The sequence below is a fragment of the Trichechus manatus genome, unplaced genomic scaffold, assembly GCF_000243295.1.
Source record: "Trichechus manatus latirostris isolate Lorelei unplaced genomic scaffold, TriManLat1.0 scaffold00135, whole genome shotgun sequence".
NCBI classification, from domain to species: Eukaryota; Metazoa; Chordata; class Mammalia; order Sirenia; family Trichechidae; genus Trichechus; species Trichechus manatus.
This window is the reverse complement of record NW_004444071.1, coordinates 3,265,952-3,284,948: the sequence shown is the minus strand read 5'-3', so window position 1 is coordinate 3,284,948 and position 18,997 is coordinate 3,265,952. Positions and strand designations below refer to the sequence as shown.

At 41.3% G+C, this 18,997-nt stretch overlaps 1 protein-coding gene and 1 pseudogene across 1 annotated transcript in view; one reads left to right on the top strand and one right to left on the bottom strand.

Moving 5' to 3' along the window:
• Window positions 1-884: 884 nt before the first annotated feature.
• Window positions 885-1,268, bottom strand: LOC101349571 (protein lin-52 homolog pseudogene; annotated as a pseudogene).
• Window positions 1,269-5,271: 4,003 nt separating this feature from the next.
• The window catches only part of GOLPH3 (golgi phosphoprotein 3), a 68,201-nt gene continuing 54,475 nt past the window's right edge, over window positions 5,272-18,997 (top strand). Inside the window, exon 1 of the mRNA XM_004385223.1 lies at window positions 5,272-5,776. Coding sequence (XP_004385280.1) covers window positions 5,552-5,776 — 225 coding nt within the window. The 5' untranslated portion in view covers window positions 5,272-5,551. The remainder of the gene's footprint in view (window positions 5,777-18,997) is intronic.

Below are 18,997 nucleotides of genomic sequence, written 5' to 3'. Positions count from 1 at the left end.
TGAGTACGGGCGAGGAAGAAGGAATTCAGGTAAACAAGTCAATCAGTAAAGGGACAATAGGGTTTGGGAGAACACATCCGGACAAGTCTCGACATGTTGGAGACAAGTCTCAACATGCTGGAGACAAGTCTCAACATGCTGTGCAGCATAGAGGCCTGTGGGGGCTGCAGTTGTCAATAGTACAGCCATGTTTAAATGGCATATATCCCCACAGCTTTCATTATACAAACTAATCCCAGGAAGGACTTGTTACTCAGGGATCCCCTTCCCTGGAGTCAGAACCAATGGCAGGAGCTGGGAGGTGAGGAATGCATTGGGGGATGGGACTATCATGAGAACTGTAGAATGGAAAAAGCAGCTGTACATTTTGAGAAGACTCTGGTTTCTCCTGGGAATTCTTGGAACTTAGTACATACTGGAGAGTTCACAGGTCAGGCTGCGTGGACTGGTCTAGAATCTGGTTGTTATCTGGTTTTCTTGTATCATAAATACTTCCTAACAGATCAAGAACAACTCAAAAGAACCCATCCAATCAACATATCACAACTGGCTTTGCTATCACTGAATCAAATCATCTATAAGATCCTGGAGCTCCTGAATCACTTCTGGAAATGAGGAAGCAGGACTTTAACTGTTAAAAATGATGTACCCTCTGGTGCTAGCCACACCCAAGGCTAAGTATTGCAAAGTCTGGAAGTTGATTTGAATAACTGCAATGATCCCTGGGTAAAGCAGATTCTTCTCTTGCTGCCCAAAGTCCTCAGAGGCACAGAGTGCCAGGAGTGGGGAGGGGTCAGTCCTAGAGGCACCCCCCCCTCCGCCAGCCTCTCCCAGGGAAGGAGTGAGGTGTGTATGGTCAGAGCTGTACCTGGAAGGGAACATGGTTACAGTTCCCAGAACATCCTGTCCACAAGCAGCTTCGACTTCTTAGGCTTCTCTAGAATGTTGAAGAATTTTCCCCAAGTCATCTCTCTAGACTCATCCAGACCCAGCTGATAGGCCAGGTTCTGCAGGCCTCATACCTTCTCCATTAAATTAGCTGTGATGAGACTGCCCAGTTCTTTCAACATGTCTATATCATGTTCTATTTCAGCCATCCATTTGGGTGGAAAGATACTAACAGGACTTACGAAGGAAGCTGCAAATTCAGCAACACCTAGTAATTGTTCTGGCCAAAGGTCTGGTGAAGCACGGCCACATTTTTCAAAACTTAGCGAAGATGTTTCCAGATCTGTCCTGTCCGTGGGAGATGCCATCTCCCAACCCATGTTCAGTAATCTTTATAGAAGCAGACTGCCACATCTTTCTCCTGCGAGGTGGGCTCAAACCACCAATCTTTCGGTTAGCAGCTGAATGCTTAACCGTTGTGATACCAGGGCTCCTTTCTGTTAAGATCACAGCCAAGAAAATCCTATGGAGTAGTTTCACTCTGTTACACGAGGTCACTATGAGTCAAAATCAACTCCAGAGTACCTAACGACGATAACATACTTTGTGCACACCTCAGGAGGAGGAGATTTAGGTAGATTTAAGCAGTGAGGAGCCAGGGTGAGTTCTGGATAGTAGCTTTCTGGAGGGGTAGCATCTTGCAGCCAGCATGGCCTAATGACTGTTGTTATTGCGTTATGTTGTTGTTGTTGTTGTTAGGTGCCATTGAGTCAGTTCCAACTCATAGCGACCCCATATACAACAGAACGAAACACTGCCCCTTCCAGCACCATCTTCACAATTGTTGTTATGCTTGAGCCCATTGTTGCAGCCACTGTGTCAACCCATCTTGTTGAAGGTCTTCCTTTTTTTCACTGACCCTCTACTTTACCAAGCATGATGTCCTTCTCCAGGAACTGATACCTCCTGACAACATCTCCAAAGTATGTAGTAATCTCACTGTCCTTGCTTCTAAGGAGCATTCTGGTTGTACTTCTTCCAAGACAGACCTGTTTGTTCTTTTGGCAGTCCATAGTATATTCAATATTCTTTGTCAACACAATTCAAGGGTGTCAATTCTTCTTCAGTCGTCCTTATTCATTGCCCAGCTTTTGCATGCATATGATGCGATCGAAAATACCATGGCTTGGGTCAGGCGCACCTTAGTCTTCAAGGTGACATCTTTGTTTTTCAACAGTTTAAAGAGGTCTTTTGCAGCATATTTGCCCAACGTAATGAATCTTTTGATTTCCTGACTGGTGCTTCTGTGGGTGTTCATTGTGGATCCAAGTAAAATCTAATCCTTGGCAACTTCAATCTTTTCTTCATTTATCACGATGTTGCTTATTGGTCCAGTTGTGAGGATTTTTGTTTCCTTTATGTTGAGGTGTAATCCATACTGAAGGCTATGGTCTTTGATCTTCATTAGTAAGTGCTTCAAGTTCTCTTCACTTTCAGTAAGCAAGGTTATGTCATCTGCATAATGCATGAAATGGAACGCATAAACATCGATATTTTAGGCATTAGTGAGGTGAAATAGATTGGTATTGACCATTTTGAATCAGACAATCATATGGTCTACTATGCCGGGAATGACAACTTTAAGAGGAATGGTGTTGCATTCATCATCAAAAAGAACATTTCAAGATCTATCCTGAAATACAACACTATCAGTGATAGGATATTATCCATATGCCTACAAGGAATGCCAGTTAATACGACTATTATTCAAATTTAACACCAACCACTAAGGCCAAAGATGAAGAAATTGAAGATTTTTACCAGCTTCTGCAGTCTGAAATTGATTGAACATGCACGTAGGATGCATTGATAATTATTGGTGATTGGAATGCAAAAGTTGGAAACAAAGAAGAAGGATTGGTAGTTGGAAAATATGGCCTTGGTGATAGAAATGATGCCAGAGATCGCATGATAGAATTTTGCAAGACCAACGACTTCATTGCAAATACCCTTTCACCAACATAAACGGCAACTATACACGTGGATGTCGCCAGATGGAATACATAGGAATCGAATCGACTACACCTGTGGAAAGAGACAACGGAAAAGCTCAATATTATCAGTCAGAACAAGGCCAGGGGCTGACTGCAGAACAGACCATCAGTTGCTCATATGCAAGTTCAAATTGAAACTGAAGAAAATTAGAACAAGTCCATGAGAGCCAAAGTACGACCTTGAGTTTATCCCACCTGAATTTAGAGACCATTTCAAGAGTAGATTTGATGCATTGAATGCTAATGACTGAAGACCAGATGAGTTGTGGAATGACATCAAGGACATCATCCATGAAGAAAGCAAGAGGTCATTAAAAAGACAGGAGAGAAAGAAAAGACCAAAATGGATGTAGAAAAGACTCTGAATCTTAACTCTTGATAGTCGAGTAGCTAAAGCAAAAGGAAAAAATGATGAAGTAAAAGAACTGAGCAGAAGATTGCAAAGGGCGGCTCGAGAAGACAAAGTATTATAATGACGTGTAAAGAGCTGGAGATAGAAAACCAAAAGGGAAGAACACGCTCAGCATTTCTCAAGCTCAAAGAACTGAAGAAAAAATTCAAGCCTTGAGTTACAATAGTGAAGGACTCTATGGGGAAAATATTAAATGACACAGGAAGCATCAAAAGAAGATGGAAGGAATACACAGAGTCATTATACCAAAAAGAATTGGTAGACATTCAGCCATTTCAAGAGGTAGCATATGATCAGGAACTGATGGTACTGAAGGAAGAAGTCCAAGCTGCACTGAAGGCAATGGGGAAAGACAAGGCTCCAGGAGTTGACAGAATATCAACTGAGATGTTTCAACAAAAGCTGCAGCACTGAAATTTGGAAAACAGCTACCTGTCCAACCGACTGGAAGAGATCCATATTTATGTCTATTCCCAAGAAAAGTGATCCATCCAAATGCGGAAATTATCGAACAATATCATTAATATCACACGCAAGTAAAATTTTGCTGAAGATTATTCAAAAGCAGCTGCAGCAGTATATCCACAGGGAACTGGCAGAAATTTAGGCCAGATTCAGAAGAGGATGTGGAACCAGGGATATCATAGCTGACGTCAGATGGATCCTGGCTGAAAGCAGGAATACCAGAAAGATGTTTACCTGTGTTTATTGACTATGCTAAGGCATTCGACTGTGTGGATCATAATAAATTATGGGTAGCATTGTGAAAAATGGGAGCTCCAGATCCCTTAATTGTGCTCATGAGGAACCTGTACATAGATCAATAGGCAGTTGTTAGGATAGAACAAGGTGCTACTGTGTGGTTTCAAGTCATGAAAGGTGTGCGTCAGGGTTGCATCTCTCACCATACCACCTGTTCAATCTGTGTGCTGAGCAAATAATCGAGAAGCTGGACTATATGAAGAAGAACGGGGCATCAGGACTGGAGGAAGATTGTGTTATACTGGGCGTTTTTTAATTCAAGGGCTACCTTTTACAGCTTCAGTCCTGTTACAAGTTATAAAATACTCCTACTTAAACCATTTACTCACAACCTGTGGTCATTGTTTAAGTAATGTTGGATGGCATACAATGCCATTTCGGCATAATGTTTTACTTACAAGCTCCACCCTTTCGAACCGTCCCCTTCCTCAGATTTGACATCTATGCTTTAATATAATTTGCACAAACCGTCAAGTACGCCAAGAGAATTTAACCTAGTAATTGAGAGAGATTTAATGTGTACAAAGATGTGGTATGCAACCCAACAGGTCAATGATCTCTATAAAAACGTCGTTGAGATGGAGTGTACTAACTGTACTCACCGCGCCCTGGTCACTTTATAGCGCAAGTCGCGAGGTAAGGCAAAGTTTTATAAACGAAACTATTGAATTTGCTTCTAACCTTTCTTTTCATGTAGTAACATACCTAGAACACACTGAAAGTCCACTTTAAAACCCTTTATATGCTGGTGTTCCTTTTGAAGGTCCAGGGAGTCTGGGCAAAGAGCGCGCCGTTTCCTCTCCCCGGCAACAGCGAGCAAAGGACTTCGTTCCTCTTGCGGGGACGCCAAGCCCGTTCCCTGCCACCTGGGCCAAGGAGCCAACTCCTAAGATTGGTGTCTCTAGGATTCTTAAGAGTTAGCGTCTACCGGCCGCAGCCCGGGCAGTGAGGCGCGGGGGCAGGGAGGACACGTCACAGGTAGGGGACGGCAGGGCGGGTGGCAAAGGGACGCGAAGGAAAGGGCAGGCGCGGGCGAGAGCCGAGGGCCGCGGAGGGGTTCAGCGACGGGGAGTTCCCGCCAGCTGCTTCCGGCTCCGTCCGGTCCGCCCCTCGCCGACTCTGCCACATCCTCCGGTGACGTCAGCCAACGCCGCCATATTGGAAAGGCGCCGCCGCCTCCTCAGCCTCCTAGCTCGGGCTGCCTCCGGGGCCGCGGCCGCAGGGAGGAAGGAGCTCCTCGCCCGCCTCGCCGACGGCCGGCCCGCCGGCTCCCGCCTCGGACCGTCTCCCCATGACTGTCCCCGGCCCCGCTGCCGACGGACGTCGCCCCAGCGCCCAAGTTTAACACGGAAGCCGCGGTCGGGGCCGCGGGAGGAAAAGGAGGGAGACCCGGTAGGTCCCGTGTCTCTCTCCCCCCGGCGCCTCGGCCGGAGCCATGACCTCGCTGACCCAGCGCAGCTCGGGCCTAGTGCAGCGGCGCACCGAGGCCTCCCGCAACGCCGCCGACAAGGAGCGGGCGGCGGGCGGCAGCGGTAGCAACGGCGAGGACGACGCTCAGAGCCGCCGCGACGAGCAGGACGACGACGACAAGGGCGACTCCAAGGAAACGCGGCTGACCCTGATGGAGGAGGTGCTCCTGTTGGGCCTCAAGGATCGAGAGGTACGGCCGCGACGGGGAGGGCGGGGGGGGCAGGGCGGCCCCAGGGGCCTGGGCCAGGTGGGCGCCCGCCGCGGCCCCGCGGGGCTGGCCGCCTCGCTTCCGAGTTCCGCGCCGGAGCGTCAGCTTGCCCGGAGGAGTGTTGGAGTTAAGTTTCCCCCTTGCTGGCCCTGTGCTCTCCCCGTCCTCCCCGTACAGATTACTTGGATTTTCCCTTCCTTCTTCCATGGGCACTCTTTTATTTCGACGCCCTGGCAGTCTGCGTTTCCTCCTTGATTTTTTTCCCGCGTGATTAACCCGTGGAGACCCGAGGTGCAGCTCCAACCTGGAGACTGCCCGTAGAGTGAAAACACCTTGAACCACCAGTGCCCCCCAACTCACGGCTTTTCCAGGGTTGAGGATCTGGGAGGAGTTCACGGATCTGCTTTCTGGGGAATTTTTTCTCCAGTTAAGGCGTACTGTTACAATTACGAAAAATTTTGGTGAAATGGTAGTGGAGAAAAAAGTTATTTTGTTGAGTAAAGTTAAAAGTCAAACGAAATCCTCATGGAACCTCCTGGAAAATTTTTAGGTGAACTTGGCGTTGGGTAAGAGTTTATTTTTAGTGGCGCCTTTAAATTGTCAGTTGACTATTCTCAAAGTCTTGCGATTTTTAGGAAGGGCCTTTTTTGTAAAGTGTTTGAAATGTTAGGTTTATAATTTGATGAGAGGCCTCAAAGCCTCTAGGTTAAAGTTGTGAAAGATATTTCTTTGTGTTCTTACTATGCAAAGCATTGTTTTCACCTCGATATTTTATGAAGATTTTGGCACATAGGTTTGAAGAAGTTGAAAAATGATACAGTTAACACCTCCTTGATGCTACAATCAACAATTTGCTCTATTTGCTTTATCACATATCCATCCATGTACAAAAATGATTAAAGACAGACTTGCAGACTGTCAGGCAGAGACGAGTATGGTGAAGTAGTCCCAGAAGCTTGTTTTATCTCAGCGTGGAAACTACAGACAGCATATTTTGAGAGTCAAGCTCAAAAGTATCCTAAGTTTTGTTTTATTTTTAAGAGTTTCCAAATTCACGGATGCAGGCAAAAAAATTTTGGTCTTATAAGTCAACGTAAGTCTTCTTTCTGATTCATCGAAACTTTACTAGATACAGATGAGTTCTAATTATGTGGGCTGTTTGTGGACTCCTGATACTTGGGGAAAAAGTTTGCCTTGGTAGAAATGTCTAGAGCTTTTGCAATATCTTGGTTTCCCGTTTGCCTGGGTTTTAATAACAATCACTTTGAAAAAAGCTGTCTAGCTGTGAAAGGGGCACAGTACTAGTTTAATTACTGAGTTTTGATTATAGGAGGTAGGCTATATGTGAAATTCCTTTTTCCTGTCTTGGATGAAAAAGCAAACTAAATCTACAGTGTTCTAGTAATGTGATTTTAGAAAGCATTCAACTTTCCTTTTTAGGTGTCACGATTTGCTATCTTGTTAGTAAACTTGTTTAAGTCTTTATCATTTTTTCCTTTGGGAGAAAAGTGACACAGATCACTATAGACATTTTAGAAAATACAAAAAGGGAAAATGAAGACATCACCTGTATTTCTGTGTGAACATTTGGCTTATAGTTTTTGAGACTTTTCTGTGTGGTTAAGTCCTGTGTGTATGTGTGTGTGTGTGTGTGTGTGTGTGTGTGTGTGTAAAACTAAAACTTAAACAAAAACTAGCATCTGGCATTTTCAGTCACCCTAAGTGAGAAATATGATTACAAACTACCTTTTTGTTTTTTAAAGTATATGTTACTCTGATACTCTGAATGTTTATGCTAAAGCATATAAAATGATGTTTTTCCGTGGTTCTTGTGAAGATGGTCTAAAAAATTTATTTGTTGAAGTTTAATGGTACTTATGAAATTGAGACAATTTAAAGTTCTTTGGTGCAGGTAATGAAAACAATCTGTTGTGTTTATTTTGTATCAGGAGTTACTATACTTTGCATGTCATGGGCAGACTAGCTAGTACTGAGCGGTCCTGGCTGATTTCAGCAACAACATACGGAACTATTTTTTCTTTTGCAGGCAAGTCCAGGTAGTTGAGAGGGAAGAGGGAGGTTGGGATTTTGTGTTGCTTTAGATTTTTGGTTTTAAGCATTAGTCTATATATTTTTTTCCTGTCATCACATCTTTATATACTGATATCTAGCCCTCTCAACTCATCCATTCATGTGTTTCTCTCTTTGGGAAGTATTCCCCACCCCCATGTCTTTAGCTTGTATCACTTCTTTTTTTAGAGGGCAGGAATTGCTAAAGCCTAGGCATTTATTCTTGTTTATATTAATATTAGATACTAATTTACTAAATTAGATAGAAACACGTTTCAAACTTTAGCCATAATATATAACTTAATCAATTCACTCTTTATTATTTTAGTTTAGCATTCATTGATGTAATATCTGGATATTCGTAAGATATTTAAAAACTAAACTTTACAGTTACCAGGTTATTAATGTTGGATTTAATTTATACATACATGAGGTAACCTTAATGTGAAATCAGGACCATCAAAAATGATAAAAATTGCTAATTGGTAGAATTAATTTTAATTTGACTTTCTTAAAAAACGGAGACTATCAATTTATGTTTTGTGGCTTATTAAAAATGTTTTTTATTGAAGAGTAATAAACCTACAGAAAAGTGTATACAGGCAGTCCCCGGGTTATGAATGTCCAGCTTACTTAAAACCTGTGGTTATGGACCATCTCCTGAAAAGCCTATTATGTTAAAAATCTGAGGTACATACTATGGTTTGTAATAACAAATGGGTATTAAACTTTGCGACGTAACTCAAAACATTCTTATTAATACTGTATTATTTTGTTAAAGATGTTTTAGTGTATGTGGAAGTATTTCTTTAATGTATTATATGCATAGAAAGGTACACTGTATATTAAGACAAATATTTGACTTACCGACGTTAGATATGAACCTTTCCTGTTAGTACAAATTCGACTTAAAGATAGACTTAGGAACGGAACTCATTTGTAGTTTGAGAACTGCCTGTATCAGTTCCAGTACCTAGAGCAAGAAACTGGCCAGCTCTCTAGAAGCCTCACTTAATTCCTTTCCAGTCACTATTTATCCCTCAAGGGTGACTCCTAAGCCTGACTTTAGAATTCAGCACAGATTTATTTTGCCCAGCTTTGTACTTTCTTTTGTGTTTGGCTTTTGCTCAACATTGAGATTTATCCATATTTTTTTGTAAGGTGGTTGTTTATTCTCATTGCCTTTATCAACTTTAATACATTTATAATCTACAATATAGATTATTTTTAACACGTGTAATTGCAGTATAGAGTACTCTGATTTGTATTCTGAATCAAGTCCCCCCGTCTCCCCCTCCCCGCCCCTATTACTGAACAGAAGGCTTAGCTTGCCAATAAGCAGATGGTCTGGCTTCAGATGACCAATTAGGGGTGACTCTAAAGTCGTTACAATTGATTTCAAAAAAATTTAGTACACATATCAGATTTTTTACCGGTGATCTTTCTTTCTGGCTTTTGTAAATAACACAGATGCCTGGGCAACTGAGGGAATTCTGATGCTCAGGCAAAGAATCAGTGACATTGGTATTTAAGTTAATCTTCAGACTTAACAATAAGGATGTCAGATAGGTTTCAACTTGAATTCAAATTCCAAGTAGTTTGAAAGATTTCTATAATCTTCCCTGTGTTTGTGGAGGAGGGACAGCAAAAGTGCCAGGTATTTTCCTTTCCCCAACTATTTGTTTTTGCCATAGATGCGTACAATAGTCAGTACATTTTTAGAAGTCTTCATTGATAATTATCTCAAGTATCATCATGGGTGGCAATCTTAGTCCTTTAAGGTTGAACTTAATTATTTTAAATGAGCAGGTATAACTTAGAGAATCAAAAAAGAAGATCCTGCACTCTATTAGGAGTGAACGAAACAGTTTTATTGAGGAATAATAGAGCTCAAGCTGGGCAATGCTAAATAAAAATACAAAACACTGCAACATTCAAGCGGAGATAGAGGTCTATGCATCTACTTCTCACTTACTGACTGTCTCGTTATCTGACATTTTACATTTATGATAACAGTAAAAAATTGACTGTCCAACTATCTTGTGCATTAATGAAGTGGAGGATATGGCAGTAATGGCTACCTGCATCCCCTCCCTCAGGGGTTTCCAGGAAGCCTCTGGGAAGCTGGGCTGTGCTGCACCCGCGCCCTCTGCTCCTTCCTGCTGGCAGGGGCACTGCGTCTAGCTGCAGTGTGGGGCTGGCCTCCTGCATGGCCATGGCCTTGGGGCGGTTGTGCAGGCAGCACCAAGCCAGTGGGCGCCTGTCCTGAGTTCCCAGCTCCTATGAGGCTTGAGGCCCTGCAGCTCAAAATTGCTGTGGGGTGGGAGGGGAAGAAAGAAAGAGGCATCGGAGACGGTGTTTGGAAGAAAAGTGTGTGAGTTTAATCGTATCCCAAAATGAGCGGAACCGGGCTTGACGCCTCTGTCTCAGTGGGGGCAGGTGTGTGGCCAGGCTCCTAACACCCTTGCAGGAAGCAGGAAGCCCTGAACCTTGGTGACTCGCCAGGCCCAGTGGGCAGAGCAGCTTCCAGGATTGTGAACGCAAGGCTTGCAGGGGTGGGAGTGGAGCCCTGGCGGCGTCTCCATGAGGGAAGCTCTGACCCAGCACAGGAGGAAGGTGAAATGGTTAAGCCTTAGACCCTCGAGTCACACACAACCCAGCTTTATCCAGCTTTTTGTCTCCTCCAAGCCTCTTTCTCTGCAGAGGAATAATTCATAACTGGATTTGTCACAGTTATGATCACATCAGTAAATCTTAGCTGTTATTATTTCTATATTTTCTAAAAAAAAAATCAGACAAATGGATGGTCTGAAAATAGGAAAAAACCCTCCATTTTCACATAATGCCAATTTTGGCAAAACAACCTGGTCTTTGGAACCTAACTGTGTCGATAAGTGAGGAGTGGGCTCTCTTGTCACCTAGGGCATGGTTTGTCTCCAAGACCAGGTTATTATGCAAAATTGATGTTATGTAAAAATGGAGGAGGATCGCATTGTTAACATAACTGCCAAACCACTGAGAATCATGGCCCAACCAAGTTGACACGTAACCTTGACCATCGCAACCAGTGTTACTCTTGCCTCGGACCTTGGCATTCATTACTGCCAGACATATGTCGTTAGTGTTACTCTTGCCTCGGACCTTGGCATTCGTTACTGCCAGATGTATGTCGTTAGTGTGCAGAATAGATGGGTAGTAGATATTTTGCTGTTGCTGTAAATGCAAAATGTTGAATAAAGACAGAGTCAGTAAATGAGAAGATGTGTTTATAACCATTTTGAGGTTGGAAGCTAAATAAAATCTAGCTTCCATTCAGCCATAAGCCTGGAAGGTAGAGGGTATTGTCGAGATAGGACTTTAAGGTGTTTTCCGGGATTGTAGTGAGGGCAAATAGGACAATGGTGGCAACATGTTCAGCCTCGAAAAAATTTCCCCACCAGTATTTTTTTAAGGTCTCAGTCATTTTATCTTGTCCCCTGTGGGACCTTCATGTGAGACTCGCATCAAAGGAACAAGCAGGAAATTGGATAAGACAGTTTTCTTGTATGGCTCAGTCCACAATTCAGTTGCAGGATCTTGGTAACAGCTGCCTTAATTTCATCTGTTTGGGCTAATTGTTGGTGTTTTACAAGTTTTTCTAAAGTTAATTCCTGAAGGTTGGAGTTATCCATAGTCAAATTTGGGAAGTCCCTTTATTTATCATAAGTACAGAAATAACTTGAGAGGTAGCTTGTTTGGCTGCCATACTAGCAAGATTATTTCCTCTACTTTCTTCAGTTCAGGGTATTCCTTTTGATTAATGAGGTTGTACTTTTATAACAGCAGTTTCAGAGGGGAGTAATAGAGCATCTAGAAGGTCTGCTGTTAAAGCTTCATTTTTTATGGCATTGTTGGAAGCTGTTAAAAATCCTTTTTGTTTCCGTAGCATGCCGGAATCATGTACAATTCCAAAACAATACCTGCTATCCATAAAAATATTAACAGATTTTTCCTGAAGCAACTTTTACAAGCTCTAGTGAGGGCAATTAATTCAGCTCATTGAACTGAAGTGGCTTCAGGGAGAGCATGACTTTCAAGGACTTCAGTAGAAGTTGTAACAGCATATCCAGCTTGATAGTGAGGAGTAGCAGGGTTAGGTTTTAAATAGGAACGATTCACAAACCTAAATCAGGATTAGTTAACTGGGTCTCTTTTAACTCTTTTTGAGGGGTTAAAAGTGGCTCAATCAAGTCTAGGCAATCATGTGTGGGAAAGTTGTTTTTATTAGCTATGGGGAGAAGAGCAGCTGGATTTAAAGAGGCCATGGAATGTAGTCTAATGTCAGATGCAGCCAGGAGAATGTATGTCATAGGAGGTGAGCTTGCTAGCAAGAAAGATGTTGTGTCGAGGCAGAATTAAGTAAGGCAGACAAAGCATGGGGCACATAGACATCTAAAAAGTTTCCTAGCACCATGCCTGCTGTGGTTTCCACTAGTTTGGCAATAGCAGCCACAACCCTAAGGCAAGGAGTGTATCCCCTGGCTACAGGGTCAAGCTGTAGGCTATAATAATCTGTAGGTCTTTGTTGTCCTCTATGTTTTTGAGTTAGTACACCTAAAGCATTTCCAGACACGTCATGTACAAATAAGGAAAAATGTAAGTGATAATTAGGAAAACCTAGAACTGGGATGTTCATTAAAGCCCCATTTTAACTGACTGTGGCCTCTTGATCTTCTGGTGCAATTTGGAAGGAATCTGGCTTAGAGGCTTTTAAATAAGGTTGAGCCAACAAAGAAAAATTGGGAATCCAGGTTCGACTGTAGCTGCAGACTCCTAAAAATCCACGTAGCTATTTCTTTGTTTCCGGTATAGGAAAGACAAGAATAGCTTCTTTCCGTTTAGGATCAGTAGAGATGCCTTCTGCAGAAATTAGGTGGCCCAAATATTTAACAAAAGGCTGAGTTAATTGCAGTTTTTCTTTGAAAACTTTATGTCCACCAGCAGCCATGTTTTAATAAAGCTACACTGTCATTAAGGCAGGCTTGCTGGAACATTGAGCAAACTACCAAATCATCAGTGTATTGCAGCAATGTGGATTTTTTTGGCAAACTCTAAAGGCTGCACATTTTTATGCAGAATCTGAGAAAAATAGGTTGGAGATTCAGTGAATCCCTGGGACATTATACAGTCCATGTAAATTGTTGATTTTCCCAGGTGGAAGCAAATAAATAATTGACTTTTAGATTGCACAAGAATACTGAAAAAGGTGCTGCAGAGATCCACAACGGTAGAATGAGTTACATCTGAAGTGACATTGGAAAGTAATAATAAATGAGGATTAGGGACCGCTGGAAATCCGGGAATGACAATATAATTGATTGCATGCAAATCTTGAACAAAACTCCAGCCTCTGTTGTTTGTTTTTTTAACTGGAAGAACAAGAGTATTATAAGGGCTGGTAAAAGAAACAGTTAAACCTTCAGAAAGGAAATTAGGTATGATGGGAGCTAATCCTTCTTTTGCTTCTTGTTTGGGTACTGGGGAATTTTTGTTAGAGGTTTAAATAAATTTGTTTGAATTTTAATCAGTTCAGCTGATGAAACTTGACCTACATCTGTGAATGTGGTGGCCCATAAAGTTTCAGGAACTAGGGAAAAGATGTCAGAAGGGAGAGGACTAGGCAGAGTTGAATTTTGGAGATAACAAGCAGTTGCACATAGCAAATGGCTTCTTCCTGAATATTGTCTAATTCAGAGTCTGTCTCTGTTGACTTAGGGTTATCAGGCATATTCAATAATATTTCCCCCTTTTCATTGAATTGTAAATGGCGATTCCATTTGGATAAAAGGTCTCTTCCAAATAGATTGACAGTGGTATCAGAATTGAGCAAAAAAGAGTGTGTAAATCTTCAATAGGGCCAAGAGATGTTGGAACAGGTTGGTAATGAATCAACATTTGTTCCTATTTGGTGACCCCACTATTTTTGAGGTTCTAGTATTCTTGGTGGGTGCTTTTGTAAGCAGGTGGGGTTAATAGCAGGCAGGGTGGCTCCAGTGTCAATTAAAAAATTGGTAAGATTCTCTGTTAATAAGTAAAATAGTTTCTCCTTGTGGATTAAGAGCCACCACAGGAAAAGCCCCTGTTTTGTCCTTCTGAATCAGATTGTGGTTTGTTTGTTTTTTTTTTTTTAGGGAAGCTATGTCAGTCTTTTATTTTTTAACTTACAGCGTTCATTTTTCCAATGACCAGGTTTTTTATACTAGTGACAAAATACCTGCTTTTGTGCCATTGGAAGGCTTAGCATTTTTTGTTTGACTGGGAGATTGTAATTGTTGCAACTGAAGGGTTATTAATTTATTTGCCTTAGAAACTCTTTTGATTTCAGTTTGGGAAAGTTTGTAGGCTAAGTTAGTTAACTTGATGACAGGAGCTGTCTTCCAGTCTGATTGATGCCGCTTTACTAAGGCTGAGATCGCAGGTTTAAGATCGGGTATGAAAACAACATTGAAAGCTCCAGAAGCGCCAGGCACAGTAAGAGGAAGGCCAGATTGTTTGGAAAACTTTTGGAGCAGCTGAGTCTGATAATCATAAATACTTTCACCTTTATTTTGTTTACAAGAGTGAATTTTAGTGCAGTCAGTCATGGAGGAATGGACTTAAGAATAGTCTCTAGCAACTTTTTACTCATGGCCTGAGAGTATTCCAGTAACTCGGTGGCTGTTTTATTAATATTTAAGGCTAAATTGTCCTTGGGTTCTTTTCCATTCTGCCTATTCTAGCCATAACTGGGCTTCCCCTGGGCCAGTAATCATGTGAACAAGTTGGGGAGCCCAGGTGGGTAGGCTTCAGCAAGGATTTTAAATTCTTCAAAAAATTTGTAGGCGTCCTCATGGAGTTCAGGAGAATCTTTCACAATGCTGTGTAATTCTGAGCATGTCCATGGAGTGTGTCCACGAGGGGAATTTTCGACATCACTGCTGGGGCGAATTTTAAAGGACATTTCAGGCAAGGGTTTATTTGCTGATTTTTTAAAGAAAAAGGGGAGTTCAAATAAAGTGCTATCAGAGGACTAGGAGGGCAAAGAGGAGCATAAAGAGGTAGCGGCCAGCAGGGGAGCAGGAGGGATGAGGGCTGAAATTTGACATTGTAATTCTCTTCTGCTTAGTTAATTTAGAGACAGTGTCCTGCAGGGAGGCAGTTTTACGCTCTTGATGTTTCTTAGAGTTCTCAATATACCAGTGAGGACTGTTTAACCTGTGAACCTCGGTTCTCTAATTTACTATGTAGAGAGGTTAATTTAGATTAGAAGAACCCCAAAGCGGCCACTGTTCCATACTCTCTTGAGTGAGGTTATGGTAGACATACAAGAACATGCACAATAAGGGACCATAATGCTTGTTCCTGTAGTGAGCAGGAGTCCCACAAGATGGCTGCAAATTTCCTTTAGACATGGCATTCCTCATTTTATGATGATAGTAACAACCAAACAGACTTACTTGCAAGAACAAAAACAAACCCACAGTAAAACTTGAGGAGCTATCAGCGCAAGGGAGTGGAGCTTGGATTTGAGAGGTTTTTTTTTTCTTTTCTTTTTTTTTTTTTTACCTTAAATGATTCCTGAGAATCCACGGAAGCGAAAAGCCCAAAGTGCCTTAACAGGTACCGTGCCCATGACAGATGCCCTGAGGATCATCAAAGATCCTGCATCTTTGAAGTCCTGCTTCTGACACCAGAAATGTCAAAGAAGAAAATCCCAAATTCTGTTAGGAGTGAAAGAAACAGTTTTATTGAGGAATAATACAGCTTGAGCTGGGAAGTGCTAAGTAAAAATACAAACCACTCCTCTGTTCAAGCAAGCTCAAGCAAGCGGAGAGAGGGGTCTATATACATAGAGAACAAAGGAAAGGTGAGGGGTTAATGATTGGTTATAGATAAGATCAGCTTCACATTGAAGTCTTTTGAAATGTAAAGGTCTGCCACTTGGCTAGGAGGGAGTGAGTTACCACCTAGGTGAGTGACAACTGGTTTGCTTATACATGATTACAGTCATGAACATGTTTGTGTCCCAGCGCTCCCCCCCCCAAATTGTTTACATCTTGACACATTCTTCCCAGGAACAGATGGTTCACATCCCGACCTTTTGCTTCCTGGGAGTGCATGTTGACCCTGTCATTCTTACCTCTGACACGAGTACCTCCAGTTTGAAACTTTGCCATTTACAACAGTATACCTGTTTAATAGCTGAAGTGGAAAGAGGGGCTTTATTGTCCTGTTCAGAAAAAAATTATAAATTTTTTAAGCTTTCGGAGTCTCTCAGTCCTCATGTAAAATGGAGAGTGGTCATCCCTCATGTTGGTTCTGGTTATGTTGCAGACGTTTGTTGTTTTACTATTCCCTATTGTCTTCCTCCTGTTTTGTGTAGCCGCAGGATACCCATGGAAGCTTCTTCCCCTTCCTTTTGTGGTGCAGCCAGACTTAGACTTGTCCAATCAGATGTTTTCTCCTGGGGCTTTGGATCTTGACAGAGTAACAGGGTGGGGAATTTTTTGGAGACCTGTTCAGAGTAGCAGCAGTATGTGGACCTGACTGTTCTGTGACATGGTTCTTTGTGCTGCTTCTCCCTGGCAGATTGAGGCTGGTCCTTTTCCATACTATTTACCAGGCCCCTTAAGAGCCTTCTAGTAAAGTCCTTTTTTTAAGATGGGCAGAGTCAGTTTCTAATGTTTCTAATATTTGTAGTGGAGAACCTTAGTATAATAATTCTGTATCTTAAAAAATTAGTACAAAATATTTCAGCTAGATAATACCTACTTAAAAACCAAACCAAACCAAACCTGTTACCATTGAGTTGATTCCGACCCCTAGTGACCTTATAGGACAGAGTAGAACTGCCCTGTAGGGTTCCCTGGGCTGTAGTCTTTATGGAAGCAGACTGCCACATCTTTGGAAGCGGACTTGCCACATTTTTCTCCTGCAGAGCAGCTGGTGGGTGTGAACTGCCGACCTTGGGTTAGCAGCAGAGTGCTTAACTACTGTGCCACCAGGGCTCCTAATACTCACTTGGAGTGAAATACTTAAGTTTAACCAGAATGATGGAGCTGACTTTTGTGTGGCTTTTAAAGTGGCTCCAGAGATCATTCTGGAATAAGTTTCCCAAGGTCACTACTTTGAAATACAGTACTTATCAGGATGTATAACTTTGTTTTAAGAGAAATTTTTCTTTCTACACATATGGTGATAAGTACTGTCTCTGTATATCAAATCTGTAAACATTCAAATATTTTAATTTCAAAATATGCTAAGATTTTAATCATTGAAAATATAAAAGCCTTCTGAGTTTTGAAAGAATTTTGTTTCTTTTTCTAATACAGATAGTATTTTCTTCATATTGTTCACAATTTCAAGTTTTGATACTTTTTTCAGCTGTTTTTAAGAGTAGGAACACAAGTATGAGATACATCGTATTTCAAAATTAGTTTTTGGAATTCAGTGAACTATTTGATGATACCTTTTAAAATAGATTTTATGCTGTTGAAATTACTTTTCAGTACCTCAGGGTTCTTTCATAATGTGGCTACAGTATTCACTGAGTCATCTTATAAGTAATACTAACATTCGATGTTTATTAATTTTAGACTGTCTGAGAGTCTTTGTGTAGCTCATTGAACTTACCTTTCAGAATTATACTTTAAAATTATTTTGATCTGATTTTGGAATGTTCTGGGACTTTTTCTGATATTTAAAGAAATAAACAATTATAGTAAGAGTCAGCTTATATGTTAGTCTCAAAAGATCCTAAATGTCCCATGCATCATCCTTGTCCTGTTATGTCATGTTAAACTGTTGCCTCAGTACTACTTTATATCCATGCAAACTCTCCCCATTTTCTAATAGCGTAAGTTTTCAGTTGCTGTTAATCAGTGTTTACTTGTTGTTGGGTGCTGTGGAGTCAATTCCAATTTGTAGTGTACCCCATGTGACAGAGTGGAACTATCCGGTAGGGTTTTCTTGGCTATAATTTTTACAGAAGCAGATTGTCAGGTCTTTCTCCCACAGAACTGCAGGGTGAGTTCAAACCACGAACGTTTTGGTTGGCAGCTGAGCACTTAATCATTGAGCCACCAAGCTCCTTCAATATTCGTTTAGGGTATTTTATTTTTATGTTAAGTCTCCCTTGAAGCATCACGAAGAGATTGTGCTTGCCCCTTATTTTTTCCATTTAATGAGAAGTGTAGTGAGGCGTACCAAAGGTGGAAAGGAAGCCTGACTTCGTTTTGAAATGGATATTTGTTGCTTTAAGTTTGAAACAAAGCTTGAAAGACTGCAACGTGTCTCAATAGCATAGTACAATATGATAATTTAGTAAATATAGGTATTACAGGTAATATTTAGAGAATAGACTGTAGCTCTTAACTGTTTGGTAAATCTTTGATCTGCAAGAATACAAGTAATAATTAATTGCACTACCAAAAAGAATGTTTCTGGTAAATATGTTTTTAAGCTTAAAAATCTGTATTTTAAGTTTAAAAATACGCTCACATTTTTAAACTTAAAAAAATTGTGTTTGGCTTACATATTCCTTACATATTCCAAAGTTCTTAAATTGAAGGTGGTAGATGGAGTTTAGAAACTCTGTGAATACTGTGAAATTGTGTGCAATTGTGTGTGTGTATGCATGTGGATTTTCCTGGGGAAAGAGTCATAGCTTTCATCAGACACGCAAAGTGTTTAGCGAACCAGAAAAGGTTAAGAATTATTGAATACGAACTGTTTGTTTTAGTTTAAGTTTCTGTTTTTTTTGGTTTGTTATGCCTCATTTTACCTCTGAAAATTGAGTACAGAAAATAGCAGGTTTCAGGGTTACAGTGATGAGATTTGCATAGCATGAGGTCGACATCTCTATGGCCTATTCTAGAAGTTCTCATCCTGTTAAATGGCATTTAAGAGCTGTACAACTACCGTGTCTAGGATTCCAGCAATCTGCATCCATTCATCAGTGTTCATTGAGCACATTCTGTGTGCTAGGCCTTGACTAGGTGTAAATACTAGGAAGCAAGTCTCTAAGTCTATTTCATTTTTTCTGGGTCAGAACTCTTGTAGTAACTATAAAACTAAATTATGTTGCTACTCTTTTTTTTTTTTTTTTAATATTGA